General features: G+C 39.6%; 1 protein-coding gene across 2 annotated transcripts in view; it reads left to right on the top strand.

Moving 5' to 3' along the window:
• SHROOM3 (shroom family member 3) overlaps nt 1–17,565 on the top strand; it is a 228,152-nt gene that overhangs the window by 75,607 nt on the left and 134,980 nt on the right. Inside the window, exons 2-3 of one of the 2 annotated variants that reach the window (XM_072623908.1) lie at nt 2,084–2,188; nt 4,240–4,321. In XM_072623908.1, coding sequence (XP_072480009.1) covers nt 4,242–4,321 — 80 coding nt within the window. In that variant the 5' untranslated portion in view covers nt 2,084–2,188; nt 4,240–4,241. The remainder of the gene's footprint in view (nt 1–2,083; nt 2,189–4,239; nt 4,322–17,565) is intronic. The other variant, XM_072623909.1, reaches the window with a different exon arrangement.

The following is a 17,565-nucleotide window of genomic DNA, read 5'->3' as shown; positions in this document are numbered from 1 at the left end:
TTTGATGTAGGTATACCATGCTGGGCAATCCTGTGCCAGGGTCTCCCATGTTGTACAATCAATTCCAATTTGGAATCAATTACAAATAAAATATAGAATTTTTAAAAAGATAAATATAAAATGAATACACACACAAAGTGGTTTAGGAGGGAGAGCACTAACAGTTGGGGCTGGGGGTGGGGAAAGGCTTCATGCAGCAGATGGGGTTTAATCTACATCTTAAAGGGACAGAGGCACTCTATGAGATGAGGATAAGGAGAGAGTGCATTCTAGGGAGAGGAGATGACCAGTGCAAAGGTAAAGAGAGGAGAGATGGAGTGTCATGTAGGAGAAACAGAGAAGGGGGGCAGTTTGGCTGGCTCATAGGGAGTCACTGAGGTCACCCTGCATAGGGCTTTCAAAGTCAAGCACAGGAGCTTGTATTTTATCCTAGCAGCAATAGGGAGCCACAGGAGTTAGTTGAATAGGAGAATCACATGGTCAGAACTATGCTTAAGGAAAATTATTTTGGCAGCAATATGAAGCATGGACAACAATGGAAGATACTTGAGGTAGTCCTGTGTAAGATGTAGTGCTTCCTTTATAATTCTCTAGAGTTGGTGTGGAAGTGGGTACTATCCTGCAGCAAGATGCAGAATGGTTGCAGGAGTCAATAGCATCCTTCCAATCTGTTGGTTCCTGTCTATGGTAGTGTGCAGAGAAGTTGGCTTAGTACATCTTTTATAGATGTTCCTTCCCCTCTCTTGGGTTTAGACCCCTCAGGTATTAACTGAATCTAGGTTTCTATAATAGAAAGACTCCAAACAAAGTAGGTAAATGGTGTTGGACTATGTTCCCCAAGAATACCATCACTGAAACCAGGACTGTGACTGCAAATTTGGGCCATGGCTGGATTGGACTGTCAAGTCTAAAGACCAAAGGTGCTTTTCCAGGTCATCTGCATTGGCTGAACTTGTTCTGTGCAGAGATAAGGGATCCCTGAATTTAGTTCTGCCCATATTATCCTTTTCACTAACACTAAAGGGATACAAAAATGCCCAAAGAGCTGGTTGGACTTTGTCTATGGCACTATTTCTAAAGAACTTACAGATAAAAACAGTAACAATAACAGTAATAACCTTATATAGTGCTTTAAGGCTTATCGTGTGCTACACATGCTATTTCCATTTGATCCTCAGAGGTAGGTACTGTTATCACCCCCATTTTAAGAAACAGAGACAGACAAATGTCAAGTGACTTGCCCAGGGTCACATGGCTAGTAAGTGTCTGACGCTGAGTTTGGACTTGGGTTTTCCTCACTTCAAGTCTAGTTCTCTCACCCACTACATCACAAGAGTTTTATTCTGTTTCAAGTATTTTCAGGACCATTGTAGTAGGATCCTTGGGGTGCAGATACTGGAATAACTTATTCAGTGATTTCACTAGGAATCCTCCAGAGAAGCAGCTGTAGCATAGTGGTTAGAGAGCTGTCCTCACAATCAAGAAGACCTGGGTTCAAATCCAGCTGCCTAGGATGCATCCTGGACACACGACTTTGGTTCTCAGTACAGAGATGTTTCCCCATTTTAACTTTCCAACATGAATGATATTGGATATAGACTCTTCTCATTCCCATCCTAATTAAATATTTAGAGAGAACCTAAAAGAAGTGTACGTATTTTCCCCTTTAATTTTTTTATTTCAGTTCTGAATCCTCTTCTTTCCTCCCCCACTTCTACTTATTGAGAAGTCAAGAAATACAATACTCATTATACATATGAAGTCATATAAAACATATTTCCACACTAGCCATGTTGTTGGGGGGAAATGCAAGAAAAATAAAGTGGAAAACATATGCTTCAATCTGCACTCAAAGTTGATCACTTCTATCCCTGGAGATGGATAATAGTTTTCATCATGAGCCCTTTGTAATTGTCATGGATCATTTATTGATCAGAGTAGCTGAGTCTTTCACAGTTGATCATCATTATAATATTGCTGTTACTTAGAGGGATTCTCCTGGTTCTGTTCACTTCACTTTGCATCAGCTAATATAAGTTTTCCCAGGTTTTTCTGAAACCATCTCTTTTATCATTTCTTATAGCACAACATACTCCATCACAACAAAAGAAATGAGGTACTAAGAAAGATGAGTCATCTTGCATCACAAAGGAATGGGACCAAAGAGGAAGTGAATTTCAGCGGCAAGGTTTGTCCTTAAAAATTGTCCCTCTATTTTTATTTCTGAGTTTGCTTCTGTGGGGCCAAATCAAGTCAAGACCTATTAAGGGTATACTGTGTTCCAGGCATGGTGCAAAATGCTGGGGATGCAGAGGCAAAAACACAATCCCTGCGTTCTCAGTGGAGGAGATGACGTGTAGAAGACCAAGTAGATGCCAGCTCTAATCAAAGGAAACAAAAAGTGCTCTGAGAAAGGAAGGCATCAGAAGGCGGGGGTGGGGCAGGAAAGACCTGGAATTGGTAAGATTTGAGCTGAGTATTGAAGGAAGTCAAGGGAACTAAGAGATGGAGGTGAGGGGGTAGACAATGCACTGAGAAAGGAGATGGAGTGGTAGGTTTAGGGAACTGCCAGTGGGCTAGTTGGTGGAATGTGGAGTGCGTGGATGACAGTAAAGTATAAGGAGCTTGGTTTGGAATAAAAAGAACAGACCAAGAAGAGCTTTAATGATAAACAAAGGAATTTATGCTTAATCCTGGAGACAATAGGGAGCCACTGGAGCTCATTCAGGAGTGGGGTGACATAGTTCTAAGCATTTGAAAAATGAACTTGGCAGTTGAGTGGAGGATAGATTGGAGTGGGGAGAGAATTGGGTCAGGGAGATAGGTTAGAAGCTTATGGTAATAGTCCTGATGAGAGGTGTTGAGGACTGGAAGTAGACAGTGTATGAAGAGAAGGGAATGCAACAAGAAGTGTTGTAAAGATAGAAATTACAAAATGTTGATGGTGGAATGGATATGTGAGGCAAAATGAATAAGGAGTTTAGAGTGACGTCAAAGTTTGAGCCTGGGCAACTGGGAAGATGGTATTGCCCTTGACAGAAATAAGCTAGTTGGGAAGAGGGAAGGATTTGGGAAAGAAGGGAATGGGAGAAGATTTGAATTCTATTTTAGACATGTTGAATTTGAGATTTCCATAGGACATACAGTTTGATACGTCCAAAGGGACAGGAGAGAGAATAAGGGTAGATATATGGATTGGGGCTTGTAATAAAATCTCTAAAATGAAGGTGGGGAGGCAAAGATGACTTCCATATGCCCTCTGCCCTCCTGTCATGGTTATGCTCTGGACCCCTGCCAGATTAGATCTAGAAATATAGACTTTAGAATCCCAGTTCCTGACTTGGATGAGTCATTCAAATCTGATGTCCCATGTGAGATCTATAACTACTTTGTCATCTCCTCCAAAACAAGAATGAAAGACAGTTAAACTGCTAGTCCTACTTTAGATTGATAGGTGTATGACTGGGTAGGATCAAAATTGGCTCATAGAGGTGAAGAAGAAGGGTCTGATTATTTTCCTACCCCTAATTGGGAATCTTTACACCAAGAAAAATACCATTGAAATCAGCAAGCTCCAGGCCTTTTGGAGATTTCTGAAGGCATACTTGTAATCCAAATTAAGCAGTATGATGCATTGCAAAAGGTCCTGTAGCCCCTGCTTTGATGATCTCTGTAACAAGGTACTTAATTTCTTTGAGCCTCAGTTTCCTCTTCTCTCAAATAAGTGGTTGGATTACTCTGAGGTCCTTTCTAGCTCCAAATCTATGATCCATGGCAGACACTCATGGTCAACCTCTCAACAAAGCAAGCCTCCTGGGTTTAGCCTGGGGAGATTTACTAAGGATCAAACCAAACCAACCAGAATGTATCATACTACGCAGAAGACAGTATGCAGAATGATTCAGACATGATCCCTCCACTCTAGTGTTGGATGTTTTATTTGGACAGAGCCCATGCTGAAATGGAAGAGCCCATCAAGAGTGGCTTCCTCCATACTCAGTTATTTTTCAGCTCACTATCCATCCTCAGAATGCTTTCCCTTTTAGGCTCATATCACTCACTCACTACCTGTTGGAGATGAGGCAAGGCCAAGGGGTGGTGTTCATTCTCCGTGGATTTTTGTTTTCCTAATCACTGCCAGCACTGAGGCTGTGTAGGATGAGTAAGAGTCTCTTCCGCTTTGCTCGGGGCCACTTTCCTCTTGATCACTCCCTGCCTCTCTTTGCCGATCTGACCTAGATATGGCACTAGGTAAAGAAGACTGCCTGACTTCGGTACTGTCCAGACTTGGATCCCAGATCAGGAGAAGGCGGAGAAATGTGTAAGTCTGACATTCTGGTGGAAGGGGATTAGGTTAGCAAGGATTCCCAAGAGTTTCAGGAGGAGAACCAGGGCAGAGGCAAACAAGGATTATTCAGCTTTCAGTTGAAGTTTTAGTGGGAATGCTAACAATTCTCCTTAGAACTGGATGCCCAAGGATTAAATGAGGCAGTTAGTGTCACCTTGGACAGACTTCATGCTGATTTTTAGCCCAGATAGCCTTTTCCAAAAGAAAGTCTGCCTACTTACAGACAGGTTACTTTTTTTTTAATCAGAAATTTTCATTGTGGGTTCAAAGGTTGCAGCATGAGAGTAGTGGTGATTATAGATTCTCTGGTTTTGAGACTCCCTGTTCTGATTAGATGAATGTAGTTGGTTCAGATTTGAGCCCCTTTATAGTGTGAATCCCTGATGTCTTGTCACCTTCCAGGCTATCAGGAGTATTTTTCTTTTAGAGTGGTCCACACCCCATAGAATTATGCATTCTTTTGGGCAGGTTCTGGAGGGAAACATCCTTGAATAGGTATTAGGCTGGTATCCTTTAAACTACTGGGTTTTCTGATTCTGAGTATTCTGAAATACAAAGGCTTGGATTTTTGTCAGAGTTCAGTGTGTATTGTTTCTTAAAGCTGGTGTATAATTGAATCCCAGCTCTGTATCGAGGCATTGGGGAAAGGAGGGGGCAGTCTTTCTTGGATGGGAAGTTCTCCAATACAGTTGTTCTCCAATACAGTTGTTCTCCAATACAGTTGTTCTCCATATCCACTTAACATTAGGTTGGTTAGTAGCCAACTCCAGCTCACAGGTGTTCTCATGTGTGCTAGATCCATTCTACAGACAGCATTCCAGACTTGCTGAAACAAGGCTTACAAATTGTCCAGACTTTTTCCATGAAGCTCATGTGCCAAAAGCACATGGGCATGGAAACTGGGGCCTTGGAATTAGAACGGTAAAGAGATGGTGAAAATAAATTTTCTCTTCTCTTCATAATAATACTTTGTATCTAGCACATAATCTCTTCCAAACTACTCATTGATGTTTATGAGGATGACCTCATTGTGCCATCCCTGAGTTTTTTGTCATTGGGAAAATTATTTTACAACTGGGAAAATTAAGATAAAATCTACTTGGACCAAGTCACAGGCAAAGTGAACAAGGACTTTGGAAGTTTAACCCCTACCATGTCAAAATCAAGTCAACAAGCATTTATTAAGTGCCTTCATGTGCCAGGAATTATGTAAAGAGCTCATAGTCTAATGGAGAGAGGTAAACCCAACATTCAAATAACTATATACAAACGAGGATAGATCGGAGGTAATAAACAAAGAGAAGAATTAAGAGGGGCCAGACGACACTACTTATACAAAGGAGAATTTTAGCTGGGAGTTCAGAGAAGCCTGGGGGCAGAGAGGAGGAGAGAGAGCATCCCAGGCATGGGATAATTGAGAGTTGAGTGATAGCGAGTCTTATTCTAGAGAACAAGAAGGAGCCCAATGTCATTGGAACTCAGAGTATATTGGTGCAGGGGGCAGGGAGAGGAAGATGTGACTAGAAAAGTAAAAAGGGGCCAGGTTATGAAGGATTTTAAATGTCAAAACAGACTAATGAATCTGCCAACTACATGCCCAACTAGGACTCTTCTAAGCTTTCACTCAAAAAACTCTATTGGTGGGGACTTATTACACTTATATATGACCCCTACCCGGCTCCTGCAGCCCATTCTATCGCTGGCTAGGTGTCATTGTTAGGAAAATTTTCCTTTAAAAATCACCCCGTGGTTTCTTAAAAATTGCCCAAAAGGCAAGGCAAGAAAATAAGACCTGAAAGGAGACACCAACCCCCGACTCCAGCCAGTTTGATGCTGTCTTCACCAGACACAGATATGGTCCATGTGTTATATTTACTGGTTGCTCTCCCCTTGAGATTGACACACTCAGCCTGATAGATTCCTATCTCACCCTTCCCAGAACCACCCACTCATAGGAAGGAGAGTTTCCTCAGTTAAGCCAAGTAAACATGCACCTGTGTGCCTAAAGGGAGACAGTCTTTGTGTACTTTTATAGAGATAGAATCAAGGAAAAGTATGTGGGGAACCATGGAAGGTCACACCCTAAGGAGGTCCCAAGAAGAAAACCCTATTCCCCTCCCATGCCTAGATAATCACTGAATAATCCTGCCTAAGAAAATGGCTGCTTCTAGGCTCTTTGGACTTCTCTGGTTTTGGACACCCTATGGCTGGAGCACACCACATACTTCCTACTCTTGGATTCAAGAAGAATTGGACAGAATCTAGCACAGAGATTTGTTGTCTATATTCATAATTGAAGAAAATGCCTATTTCAGTTACAGGGTAGTAAAAAATACAATTTAATTTTTTACCATCCACATTCATTCTCCCTTCTCCCAAATATCTATCCACAGACCCCCTCCAGTGGGGCTCCATGGATACCTGATTGAGAGCCCTTGATCTAACAAAAGCATACCAAGTATAAGAATTAATTTATTGCCGTCATTATGATATTCTTTCTGCTGCTACTATTACCATTTATAGAATGTCCTTGTGACATTGGCTCCATACCAAATGTAGAACTAGATTATTGCCTCTGCCCTAAATAAATAGATGGGCAGATGTGAAACAAACGAGGGTAAATGCAACATCCCCTCCAGGGAGGGGTTGATGATAACATAGAGGACAAAGCCTGTCACTGATCATTTTAAAAGCTGAGATCTCAAACAGATTTAGAACTTTTATGGTTTTGGGTGGCCATGGAGAGAAATGCCCAAGACAACCACAATTAGCTATTTAAAGGAGAGAAGATGCCACTACTGTTTTCCTGTAGCATCAATCAACATAATATTTATTAAGCACTTTTACATTTTGCATAGATCTGCAAATTCAGGGTAGGAGGGGGAAGAGGGGATTCAAAGGGACTACAGGAAGTAGATGGGTTTTGTCTTTGAGGAATTACCCTTCTCAAAGAGAAAACAAGACACGTTAGTTTTCTGTCGGGTCTGTCATTTCATCCGAGCGAGGACTCAAATCATGATAACAAAGAAGATACTGGTAGTATAGTGATAGTGCTGGTGCTGGTTTGGAGAAGGAAATGGCAGACCACTCCAGTATCTTTGCCAAGCAAACCCCATACAGTGTCACAAAGAGCCGGACACGATTTAATGACTGAACAATAAAGGATGAGGGCTAGCATTTATATAGCCCTTTAAGATTTACATAACACTTTACCTATGTTACTTCATTTGATTCTCCTGATGACTCTGTGAAGTAGGTGACTTTATCGTCCCCACTTTGCGGATGAGGAAACTGAAGCTGAGAAAAGTTAAGTGACAGCAGCTAGGTGGCTCTGCGCTGGCTAGAGTGCCAGGTCTGGAATTAGGAAGACTTCCTGAGTTCAAGTTTCACCTCAGACACTAGCTTGAGTGACCTGGCAAGTCACTCAACCTTGTTTGCCTCAGTTTCCTCATCTGTAAAATGAGTTGGAGAAGGAAATGGCTAACTACTTCAGTATCTCTGCAAGAAAACCCCAAAATGGGGTCGTGAAGAGGCAGATATGACTAAACAATTGAATAACAGTTACAAATATAATTAGGAATTATAGGAATGATCTGAACATTCTACTTCTGTATGATTAGTGAACACTGAAGGACCAGGTTTCTAGGCTGCTTGGAAGAAAGCTTTTATTATTTGATATTAATGAAATACCCTACTAGAGCATTGAATCAATGATCTCTTGGGGTAGCTAACTGGCTTTGATATTTTAGCACTTACGGAAGTGGTATATACATTCAGAAACAAGTCTTCTTTCACTATTTTATGCAGCCTCTGGCTTAAAAGAGTGTGGGAAGAACCTTACAGAGTCAGGGCCTCTGACCTGGCGCCTGAAATTCTTAACCTCATATACAGAAAAACTATCAGATTCAACATGGACAAAGAAATCCTTGTTAACAAAGAAGAAGTACCTGTAGAAAATTATTCCCAGAAATGCCTTCAAGAGAGCTTTGGTGGGTTTCATTCTCTTTCATCACCAGAAGATTTAGGTCCAGTCTCCAGACCAGTCACCGTAACCTTAGAAGAAACATAATAGGAAGGGTTTGCTCTGAAAAGTTCCCTTTGATTAGAAACCATGTCCATGCGTTTACAGGCCTTGGGCACCTCCACGGACATCTCTGTAGAATTTATTGCTGGGATAACATAATCTAAGGGGAAAGATAGAATAATATCCTGGGTGTTTCCAGTATGTTTTCCAAAAAAGCAACAGATTAGGTTTTGTATAGAAGAGTGTGCTCTAAAGCAAGGAAATATGGTGGAAACACCTAATTAGTTCTACCTCTTAGTTACTGACTATTGTACTTTGCAAATTTTAAATCACTATGCAAATCAGTTATGAATGGGAAATGAGGAACAAACTCTAAAGGCAGAACAATTTTTCAGTTAATCCATATGCAGACTTTGTGGTAGGGACACACAACATTAAAAACAAATAACTATTCAACGTTAAAAATTTTTATTTTTTTATTCTTAATATTTTGTTTTATCATTTATTTATATTATTTTATTCTTTATTTTATTATTACTATCTTATTTTATTTCTTCCCAATTATGGAGCATTTATTTTCTTTCCTTCTCATTGTTTCCCATCAAACAACAACAACAGAAAGAAATGTCTCGTAACAAATATGCACAAGTGAAGCAAATTCCCTCATTGGCCATACCCCAAATATATGTCTTATTCCACATCTTGAATCTATCACATCCCAATCAAGACGTGAGCAGCAAGCTTTGTCCTGTGGACTTGGAGTTGCTCACTGCATTGTTCAGAGTTCTAACGTCTTTCAAAGTTGTGTTTTTTTAAAATATATATAGTGCTGTTGTCACTGTATAAAATGTTTTCCTGGTTCTGCTCTTTTCACTCTGCATCAGTTCAATGTGGTCTTTCCTTCAACTAATATTTATTAAATGCCTATTATGTGTCAACTCAGAGAGGCAAAGTAGCATAGTGTAGGAGACAGAAAGCCAACCTCAGAGTAAGAATTCAAGTCCAACATGGCCTTGGTCAGGTCACTAGCTCCTCAACGTCCCTGACATCTTTCTAAAACTATAACTTGCATAGGAAGTAGGGATCTTATATTGATTACTATAGGGAATTTCCTCTCCAGCATTAAAACAATAAAAATAAAAATACTGTAGTGGACAGTGTAGGGGTCAGTAATGGCCATAAGCATCCTAACTGATGGGATTACAAAAGCAATTACATGATAATGGACTCTCTGAAATAAAGACTGGACCTACCTCACATGTTCTCTCAAGCCCACAACTAACTTGGTAATGTGTGTGATGTGGTTTTGCCTTGGTGTTTTCCTCCTCAAGGTGTTCCTTTCCACACTAATTCATTGTTGGTGGAGCTGTGAGCGCATCCAACCATTCTGGAGAACAATTTGGAACTATGCCCAAAGGGCTACAAAAATGTGCATACCCTTTGACCCAGCAATATCGCTACTAGGACTATATCCCCAAGAGATCATAAAAATGGGAAAGGGTCCCACATGTACAAAAATATTTATAGCAGCACTCTATGTAGTTGCCAAAAACTGGAAGTCAAGGGGATGTCCATCAATTGGGGAATGGCTGAATAAATTATGGTATATGAATGTAATGGAGTACTATTGTGCCATAAGAAATGATGAACAAGAAGACTTTAGAGAGGCCTGGAAGGACTTATATGACCTGATGCTGAGTGAAAGGAGCAGAACCAGGAGAACTTTATGCACAGCAACAACCACAGTGTGTGAGAGTTTTTTCTGGTAGACTTAGATTTTTGTAATAACACAAGAACTTCTTACCAAAAAAAAAAAAAAATCCCAATGGAGGATCTCAAGGCAAAATGCCTGCCACACTCAGAGAGAGAAATATGGAAGTCACTCACATATTGTAGCAGATCATGTTTGTGTATGTGTATGTGTTTGTGTATCATGTTCTGATTTGTTATACGATTTCTTTCATTTATCTTAGTCTGACTACATAGCATGACTATAGTGAAAATATACTCAATAGGAAAGTATATGTAGAATCTATACAGAATTGTATGCAGTCGTGGGGAGGGAGGGGGGTAGTGGGGAGTAGGTGGGGAGGGATAAAATCGCAATTGTATGGCAGTGATTGTTAAACATTACAAAATTAAAAAAAAAAAAAGGTGTTCCTTTCCAGTCCAATTAGTACTATTTTGAAAGAATAAAATACGAATCAAAGAGTACTGAGACCTCTATTAAAAAGAACTCAGATGATGCTTGGGAGCAGATGGGATTAAAAAAAAGAGCAGAGTTAATTAAAGCAAATCATCTCCAAATCAAATAGGAAAGCTGCTCCTCCCATCCCAGGTGCCAGGAGAAAGCAAAACTCAGCATTATATAATTCTTCACTGAAAAATGGTACAATGAGAGCTATACTTAGCTTGGGTCACAGATATTATGAAAAGCAGTAAGGTATTTTGTATGAAGTCCTTTGAACTCATTGGAAGACAGGTGCTGTGTATCTGTGAGGCATTGTGATTAAAGGATAATCTGGCTTTTCCCCAAAACTGGATTAACTGCTTCAAGGAATCCATGAGATGCGATAAAAGAAAAGGTGCACAATAATGTCCAAGGCAAAGGTTCTTAACCTGAGATCCATGGGGCTCATGAATGAAGTTCAGGGTACCATGAATTTGATTTATTTAAAAAATATTTTAACAGCTGAACTTAAGTGTAATTTGTTTGTTTTGTAGTCTTAAGTATTTTATGCATTCACAACATTATTCCCAGAAGTCTCTAGGTTTTCCTCACCAGATTGCCAATGGGTTCCAATACACAAAAAAGGTTAAGAAACTTTGGTGTATGAGATTGACATTTTATTGATTCTCCTTTCTCCCTCTCCCACTTCCCCTGCCCCTCCAATCATTTCCAGGTTAAACCAGCATTTGAAGTACCTGTAATGCCTATGATAACAATCCTTAGGGGATGACCTAGGGTAGTCATAATAATAGGTTGGGTCAATAATTCACTGCTTAATGGAGATTATTATAACCATCCAGCAGTATATGAGAAAGCTGGCAGTTCCTACATTGGGGAAAGAGCTGGGCTTCCTGCCATACCAGCATATCAATGAGTGGCAGGCTTGCCACGTAGCTGTTAGTTAGCTGGGTGGGTAGTTGGCAAGAAGTCACGAAACCTGAGAGGAGGCTGGTGCTGGAGTTTTGTTTGTTTAACTTATAAATGGACTAATTACTGAAGCCAAACAGTGCCACACCCTTAGTATAAGAGAAGAAATCTCTTCCTTACATAAGTGCTCTAACAACCCCTACCCTTGCTCAGGTAAAATTGAAAATTTGTGTTGATTGTTAATTTAGTAAATGCGAACTTTGTCTTCTTCAGCCCTAGACTAGCGGAGACCTAAAACTTCAGTGTTAAAATAGAGCAGAATTTAAACTTTCTTAAAGTAACTCTGTGCCTATACTTGACTTAGAACTAAAACTAGGGCTTATCCATGAGAAGAGTGGTTTTTTTTTAAATAAAACTTGAGAATCCATTCATTTTGCTGGGGTGCTGCCTTGAAGATGGCAGAAGTCTGGGCTTTAGAGTTGTTCTTCGAGAAGTATTGAAATCTGACCCTTAAGTAGAGAAAGAACACTGATATTTCTAGGAGTGGAGACTTAGCCCTAGGAAATGGACCTTGAGTGTGAAAGCAATTAGGCCACCCTAAAAAAATGACTGGAAAATAACATCCCCTATTGCAAAAACATTCCAGATGGTCACTTCAGGGCTGGAGGCAGGTTACAAGGTGACCTCATTTGTGATAAATGTCAAGGGTGACCTATAAAATTGACATTTGCAGGCAAATGCAGTACGGTGAAGTGGACAGAATTCAGTGGAGTCAGTCTTTAAAGAAAAGGTCCAACTTTCCTCTGCACATAAGACCTGTACGAACCAGACAAGGATTTTTTTTGCACAAGAGTAGCTGATCTGTATAGTGGAGGGAGGCTTCTCACCAGGAGTTGCTGACACCCATAAAATTGCAGGTCTAGATTCCAAAAAAGAAAGAAGGAAGGAAGAAACAAAGGGAAGGAAGGAAGGAAAGAAAGAAGGAATGAAGGAAGGAGGAGAGAGAAAGAGAAGAGAGAAGGGAAAAAATGGGTCACGTTTTCTCAGATGCTGGGGGCTCTAATGATTACATATTAACATTAGGTATGCCATGGCTGTGACACTGATAAGTTTAGACTGTGTTGGTTTAAAAAAAAAATGAATTTGCTCCTAAAGAAAGTACATGGATTTTTAAAAACTATATGCTAGGCTATTAGTTTTAGAGGATATCGACTATATCCCTCTTCATTTCACACATGAGAAAACTGAACCCCCAAAAGGCTCAAGGTTACATGGGTAGGAATCGATAGAGCTGCGATGTGGACTCAGGTCTCCTGACATCCAGTCTACCATAATTTCCACTGCATCAGCTCCTTGCTGCAACACTGTTATTATGGTATACCAGCATATAAATACAGTGTCCCAGAAGTCTTAGTGCAAACTTTATAGCTTGACATATATAAAACTTCCCTGATGGGGTTGATAAGAGGAGGAGGGATATAGCCAATTTTTCAGTAGGTCATTCTGTGTAGTTCTGAAATGTGTTCTTAGCACCTGTAGGTTAAGCTGGAGGGGCCAGATCCCCACTGTTCTTCCACTAAGCCTGGATCCTTTAAATAGGTAACCCTGGCCCTTTGATTGCCATCACAGTGATAGACATGAAAATAATCTCAGTGAATGCTTGTAGAATGATGAAATAATGTGGACCTTATTCATTAACGCTGGTATTAAATTACAGGCCATTCAAAGTTGGGTGGGAGATTTAGTTCTATTACTTTTTCATCTCAGTCGAGTAAGTGGTGACTAAATTTGGGCTAAGGAAGGGAAGCTGGTTGAATCATGATAGTGGTAACTGGCTTACTGATGTTTACTGATACAGAACATGCTGATACCACTTCTCTCTGGAATCATTCCTTCCCCTTTCAAACTTCCCCCTAAATCTGTACTTGAGAGCTCCTAATCAATCCATATGTGAAAAAATAGGATTCTTTTTTTTCAGGTGATACTTTAAGAGTGTGACAGAAAGGGTCATTTAAGCCTGCTTGGTAGCAGGAATGTGTTTCATCATTAGGAAATTCAGAGATGATTACAGCCAAGAACATGTGACAGGTCTAAGAGCCTGAAGAATTGACAATGGATAGCACAGAGTTCATTCTCTTCCTTGCTAATGCCTCTTTTTTCCAAACCAGAGACAGACCAGGTACTGAAATCAGAAAGGAAAGGAGATGGGAAACTTTAAATTATTCCATACATGCTTTTGTGAGTTTTCACAACCTTTATTTACATTACATTTATTTACAATGCCCTGGTACACAAATGTTTTCCAGATTCATTGAAATGAAGCCTATAAAATAATCATTGGGGCAGCTAGATGGTGCTGGACCTGGAGACAATTCAAATCTAGCCTCAGACACTTACTAGTTGTGTGACCATAGGCAAGTTAATGGACATCTGTCTACCTCAGTTTCTTCAACTGTAAAATGGGGATAAAAATCACCTATCAAGGCTGTTGTTAGGATCAGATGAGATAATATTTGTAAGACTCAGCAGAATAGGCATCGATTAATTCTTGTTCCATTCCCTTCTCAGGATAGAATAAAAATCCCTCCTCCCAGAATAATTTCTTAGGGAACCTACCCCACCCAACCTTTATCTGCTTGGAAAAGTAAGAATCCTTTCTCCCTCTCCCCCTCCCTCCCTCTTCATCTCTAAAATGACAATAGTGAGAGTGTCTACCTTATGAGGTTGCTTGTGAATATCAATAACATATGTGTGTATATATATATACATATATATAGCGCTTTGCTTAAAATATTTCAGAAATTATTATTTCTATTATTGTATTTACATATTATAAATATTTTATATAATAATATAAATATATTTATTGATATCTCTATTTTCTATTATTATTATTTTGGAGATCGAGTCCCCTCTCTTTCCAGACTGGACATTGTGCAGCCATGCACAGATCTAATCCACTATTGATTGACTCTGGAGCTCTATTTCTGACCTGTCCCTTTTACCCTTCCCCAGGACAGCCTCCTATTCCCCAGGGCTCGCCCTACTGGTACCATACTTAGTGTGAACAGCTAAGCTAGGTGGTATAGAGAGATGGAGACAGGGAGATCAGAGTCCAAATCTGACCTCAGACATTTGCAAACTGTGTGACCCTGGCAAGTCAATTAACCTCTATCTGCCTCAGTTTTCTCATCTGTAAAATTGGGATAAAAAAGAGCACCTATTCCCAGGGTGGCTCTGAAGATCAAATGAGATATTTGTAAAGCTCTTAGTACAGTGCCTAGAATTGAGTAGATGTTTAATAAATGTTAATTTTCATCATTATCATCATCAACCTGCCCCATTGCAGCTCAGAATTCCCAAGTTTATACAATTCAATAACATTAGCCTCTCTGGTAGCTGGATCTACAGATGTGTGCCACTATATCTGACTTTTACCATTACAAACATAGATATACTCTCCACCCTCAAAAAGTTTATAATCTAATAATGTTTTTTTTGTTTTTTAAAGGAAATTCATTGGTTTGTTTGTTTAAATGGTATGCTACCTTCAAATTGAAAGGACTCTAAAGTACCGTAATTAATAGTAATAATAACTTGCATTCACATAATACCTTAAGGTTAGTAAAGCACTTTGGAAATCTTATGTCATTTTATTCTCACAATCTTGGGAGGTTGGTGCTATTATTATCCCCATTTTAAGATGAGGAAGAAGGTACAGAGAGTCTTCAATGACTTGCCCAGGATCATGTGGCTCATAAGTGTCTGAGGTCAGATTTGAAATTGGGTCTTCCTGATTCCAGATCCAATGATATTTGCTGCCCCCACCTAGCTGTCTCATCATAATATGCATAGTGATGTCCATGACACAAATATTGATAAAGCCATTATCAAGAACCTAATATGTGCTAGGTAGTAAGGAAACAGATGAAATTGAAATAATCCCAGCCCCAACGAGAGACATGGTGGTGTGGCCAGACATCTGGCTCCCAAAACAGAAAGGTGTCGATTTCAGTCCTGTCTCTGACATAAGAAAACGTCCTAATCTTCACAGTAGAGGGGGTTTCCTCACCTGGAAATTCCCTAGATCAATGAAATCACAAAATCAATCCCTATTTTTAACTCTATCCTTTCAGATATAGCAGCCTATAGGGAGAGAAATGTATACATGCAATATTGTGTAATATATATTTATATGAATAATATAAAAATTATACATTTGATATAAATATACACATATACATAGGGCAGCTAGGTGGCACTGTAGTACATCGAACACTGGACTTGGAATCAGGCAGACCCATCTTCCTGAGTTCAAAACCAGCTTCAGACACTTACTAGCTGTGTGACCCTGGGCAAGTCTTTTAACCTTGTTTTCTTCAGTTTTCTCATCTGTAAAATGAAGGAAATGGCAAACCATTACAGGTACATCACTGGAAAACAACTGAACAAAAACATATACATGAAATGTTTGCATACAATTTTTCATAAAGTAATTTTAGGGAGGAAGCCCTATAAGCAGGTAGAGGGACGAGGAAAGACCTCATGTTGCAGGTGGCTTTTGAGCTCAGCTTTGAAGAAAGCCAAAGGTCTGTAAGAGGTGGGAGGTGAGGAGGGATTACATTCCAGGCATGGGGAGAGGCTATATAAAAGCTCTGAGGTGGCAGATGGAATGTTGTATGTGAGGAACATCGAGACAGCCAGCTTGGCTGGAATGTGGAGCACATGAAGGGAAATGATGTACGATGGCTAGGAGCCAGTTTGTGAAAGGCTTTCAGAGCCTAACAGGGAAGTTTGTAGTTGATTCTAGAGGTAAGAGAGAGTCCCTGAAGGTCACTGAGTGAGGGAGTGATTCAGTAGTCAGGCCTGTGCTTTAGAAAAATCACTTTGCCAACTGTGTGGAGCAGAGATGGGAGAATGGATAGAACTGAGACAGAGAAACCACATATATAATAGAAAAGGCATTCCCTAAAGGGCAGCTGGGTAGTGCAGTGGATAGCACATCAGCCCTGGTCAGGAAGACCTGAGTTCAAATCTAACTTACTAGCTGTGTGATACTTACTCTGTGTGACCTTAGTAGGCAAGTCATTTAACCCCGATTGCCCTCCAGAACAGAAAGGCATTCCCCCATACTGTAAGAAATGATGAGGTGGTTAATTTTAGAAAAACATGGAAAGACTTGCTTGAAATGGTGAAAAACTGAATGAGCTTTATAATATAAATCTAATACAACACATGTATATAACATATATAATAATCAAGGGAACATGCTGTATACAGTGACAGCAGTATTGTTCAAAGAACAACTGTGAATGACCAAGTTTTTCTGAGTATTTTAAATACTCAAATCACCTGCAATGGACCTATGAAGGAAGATGCCATCCACCTCCAGAGAAAGAACTGATAAATACAAGTATGCATAGTTTAACCTTTCATATATTTACAAATCTGTGTGAAATGGTGGCCTTCTCTAGTGGAGGGTGGGGAGGGAGAGAAAAAGACAGTTTGGAACTGAAGATGTAACAAAAAAAGTTAAATTTTTAAAAAAAAAATTAATAGAAAAAAGTTAAATATTTAAATAGACAAAAAGTTTAATATTTTTAAAATTTTTTTTTAAAGTAATAGACAAATGGTCAAAAGATATGAAGAGTTTCAAAAGCAGTGCAGGTTACAAATGACCATATGAAAACACATGTTCTGAGTCACTAATAGTAAGAGACATTCAAATGAGAACAGCTCTAACATCACAACTCACATCTTGAAATTGGCGATGATGTGGAGATTTGTATGGACCCATAGAGAGAGATGTAAGTGAAACCCAATCCACGGTGTAATATTGAATAATTGAAAATAAATGGAAAGATCAGGAAAGGAAAGCTGAATTCTGAATAAATGAAAACTCTGCAAAGATCCCTGAGAATTGATCATGGAACATTCCTCTCTCCTCCTGCGAAAGCAGAAAGTAGCTATTAGGAGATGGTTCTATGTATTTACCGTGAGAGTGTGCTTTTGCTTGATTGTTTTTCTTTGTCACAAAGGAGCATTCAGATTGGAAGGGGGATGAGTTGTTTCTATTATGATTATTTTCTTCATTTT

This window comes from Notamacropus eugenii, chromosome 7, assembly GCF_028372415.1.
Source record: "Notamacropus eugenii isolate mMacEug1 chromosome 7, mMacEug1.pri_v2, whole genome shotgun sequence".
NCBI lineage: Eukaryota > Metazoa > Chordata > Mammalia > Diprotodontia > Macropodidae > Notamacropus > Notamacropus eugenii.
Note: the sequence above shows the minus strand (reverse complement) of the source record. Positions and strands in the feature narration are given on the sequence as shown.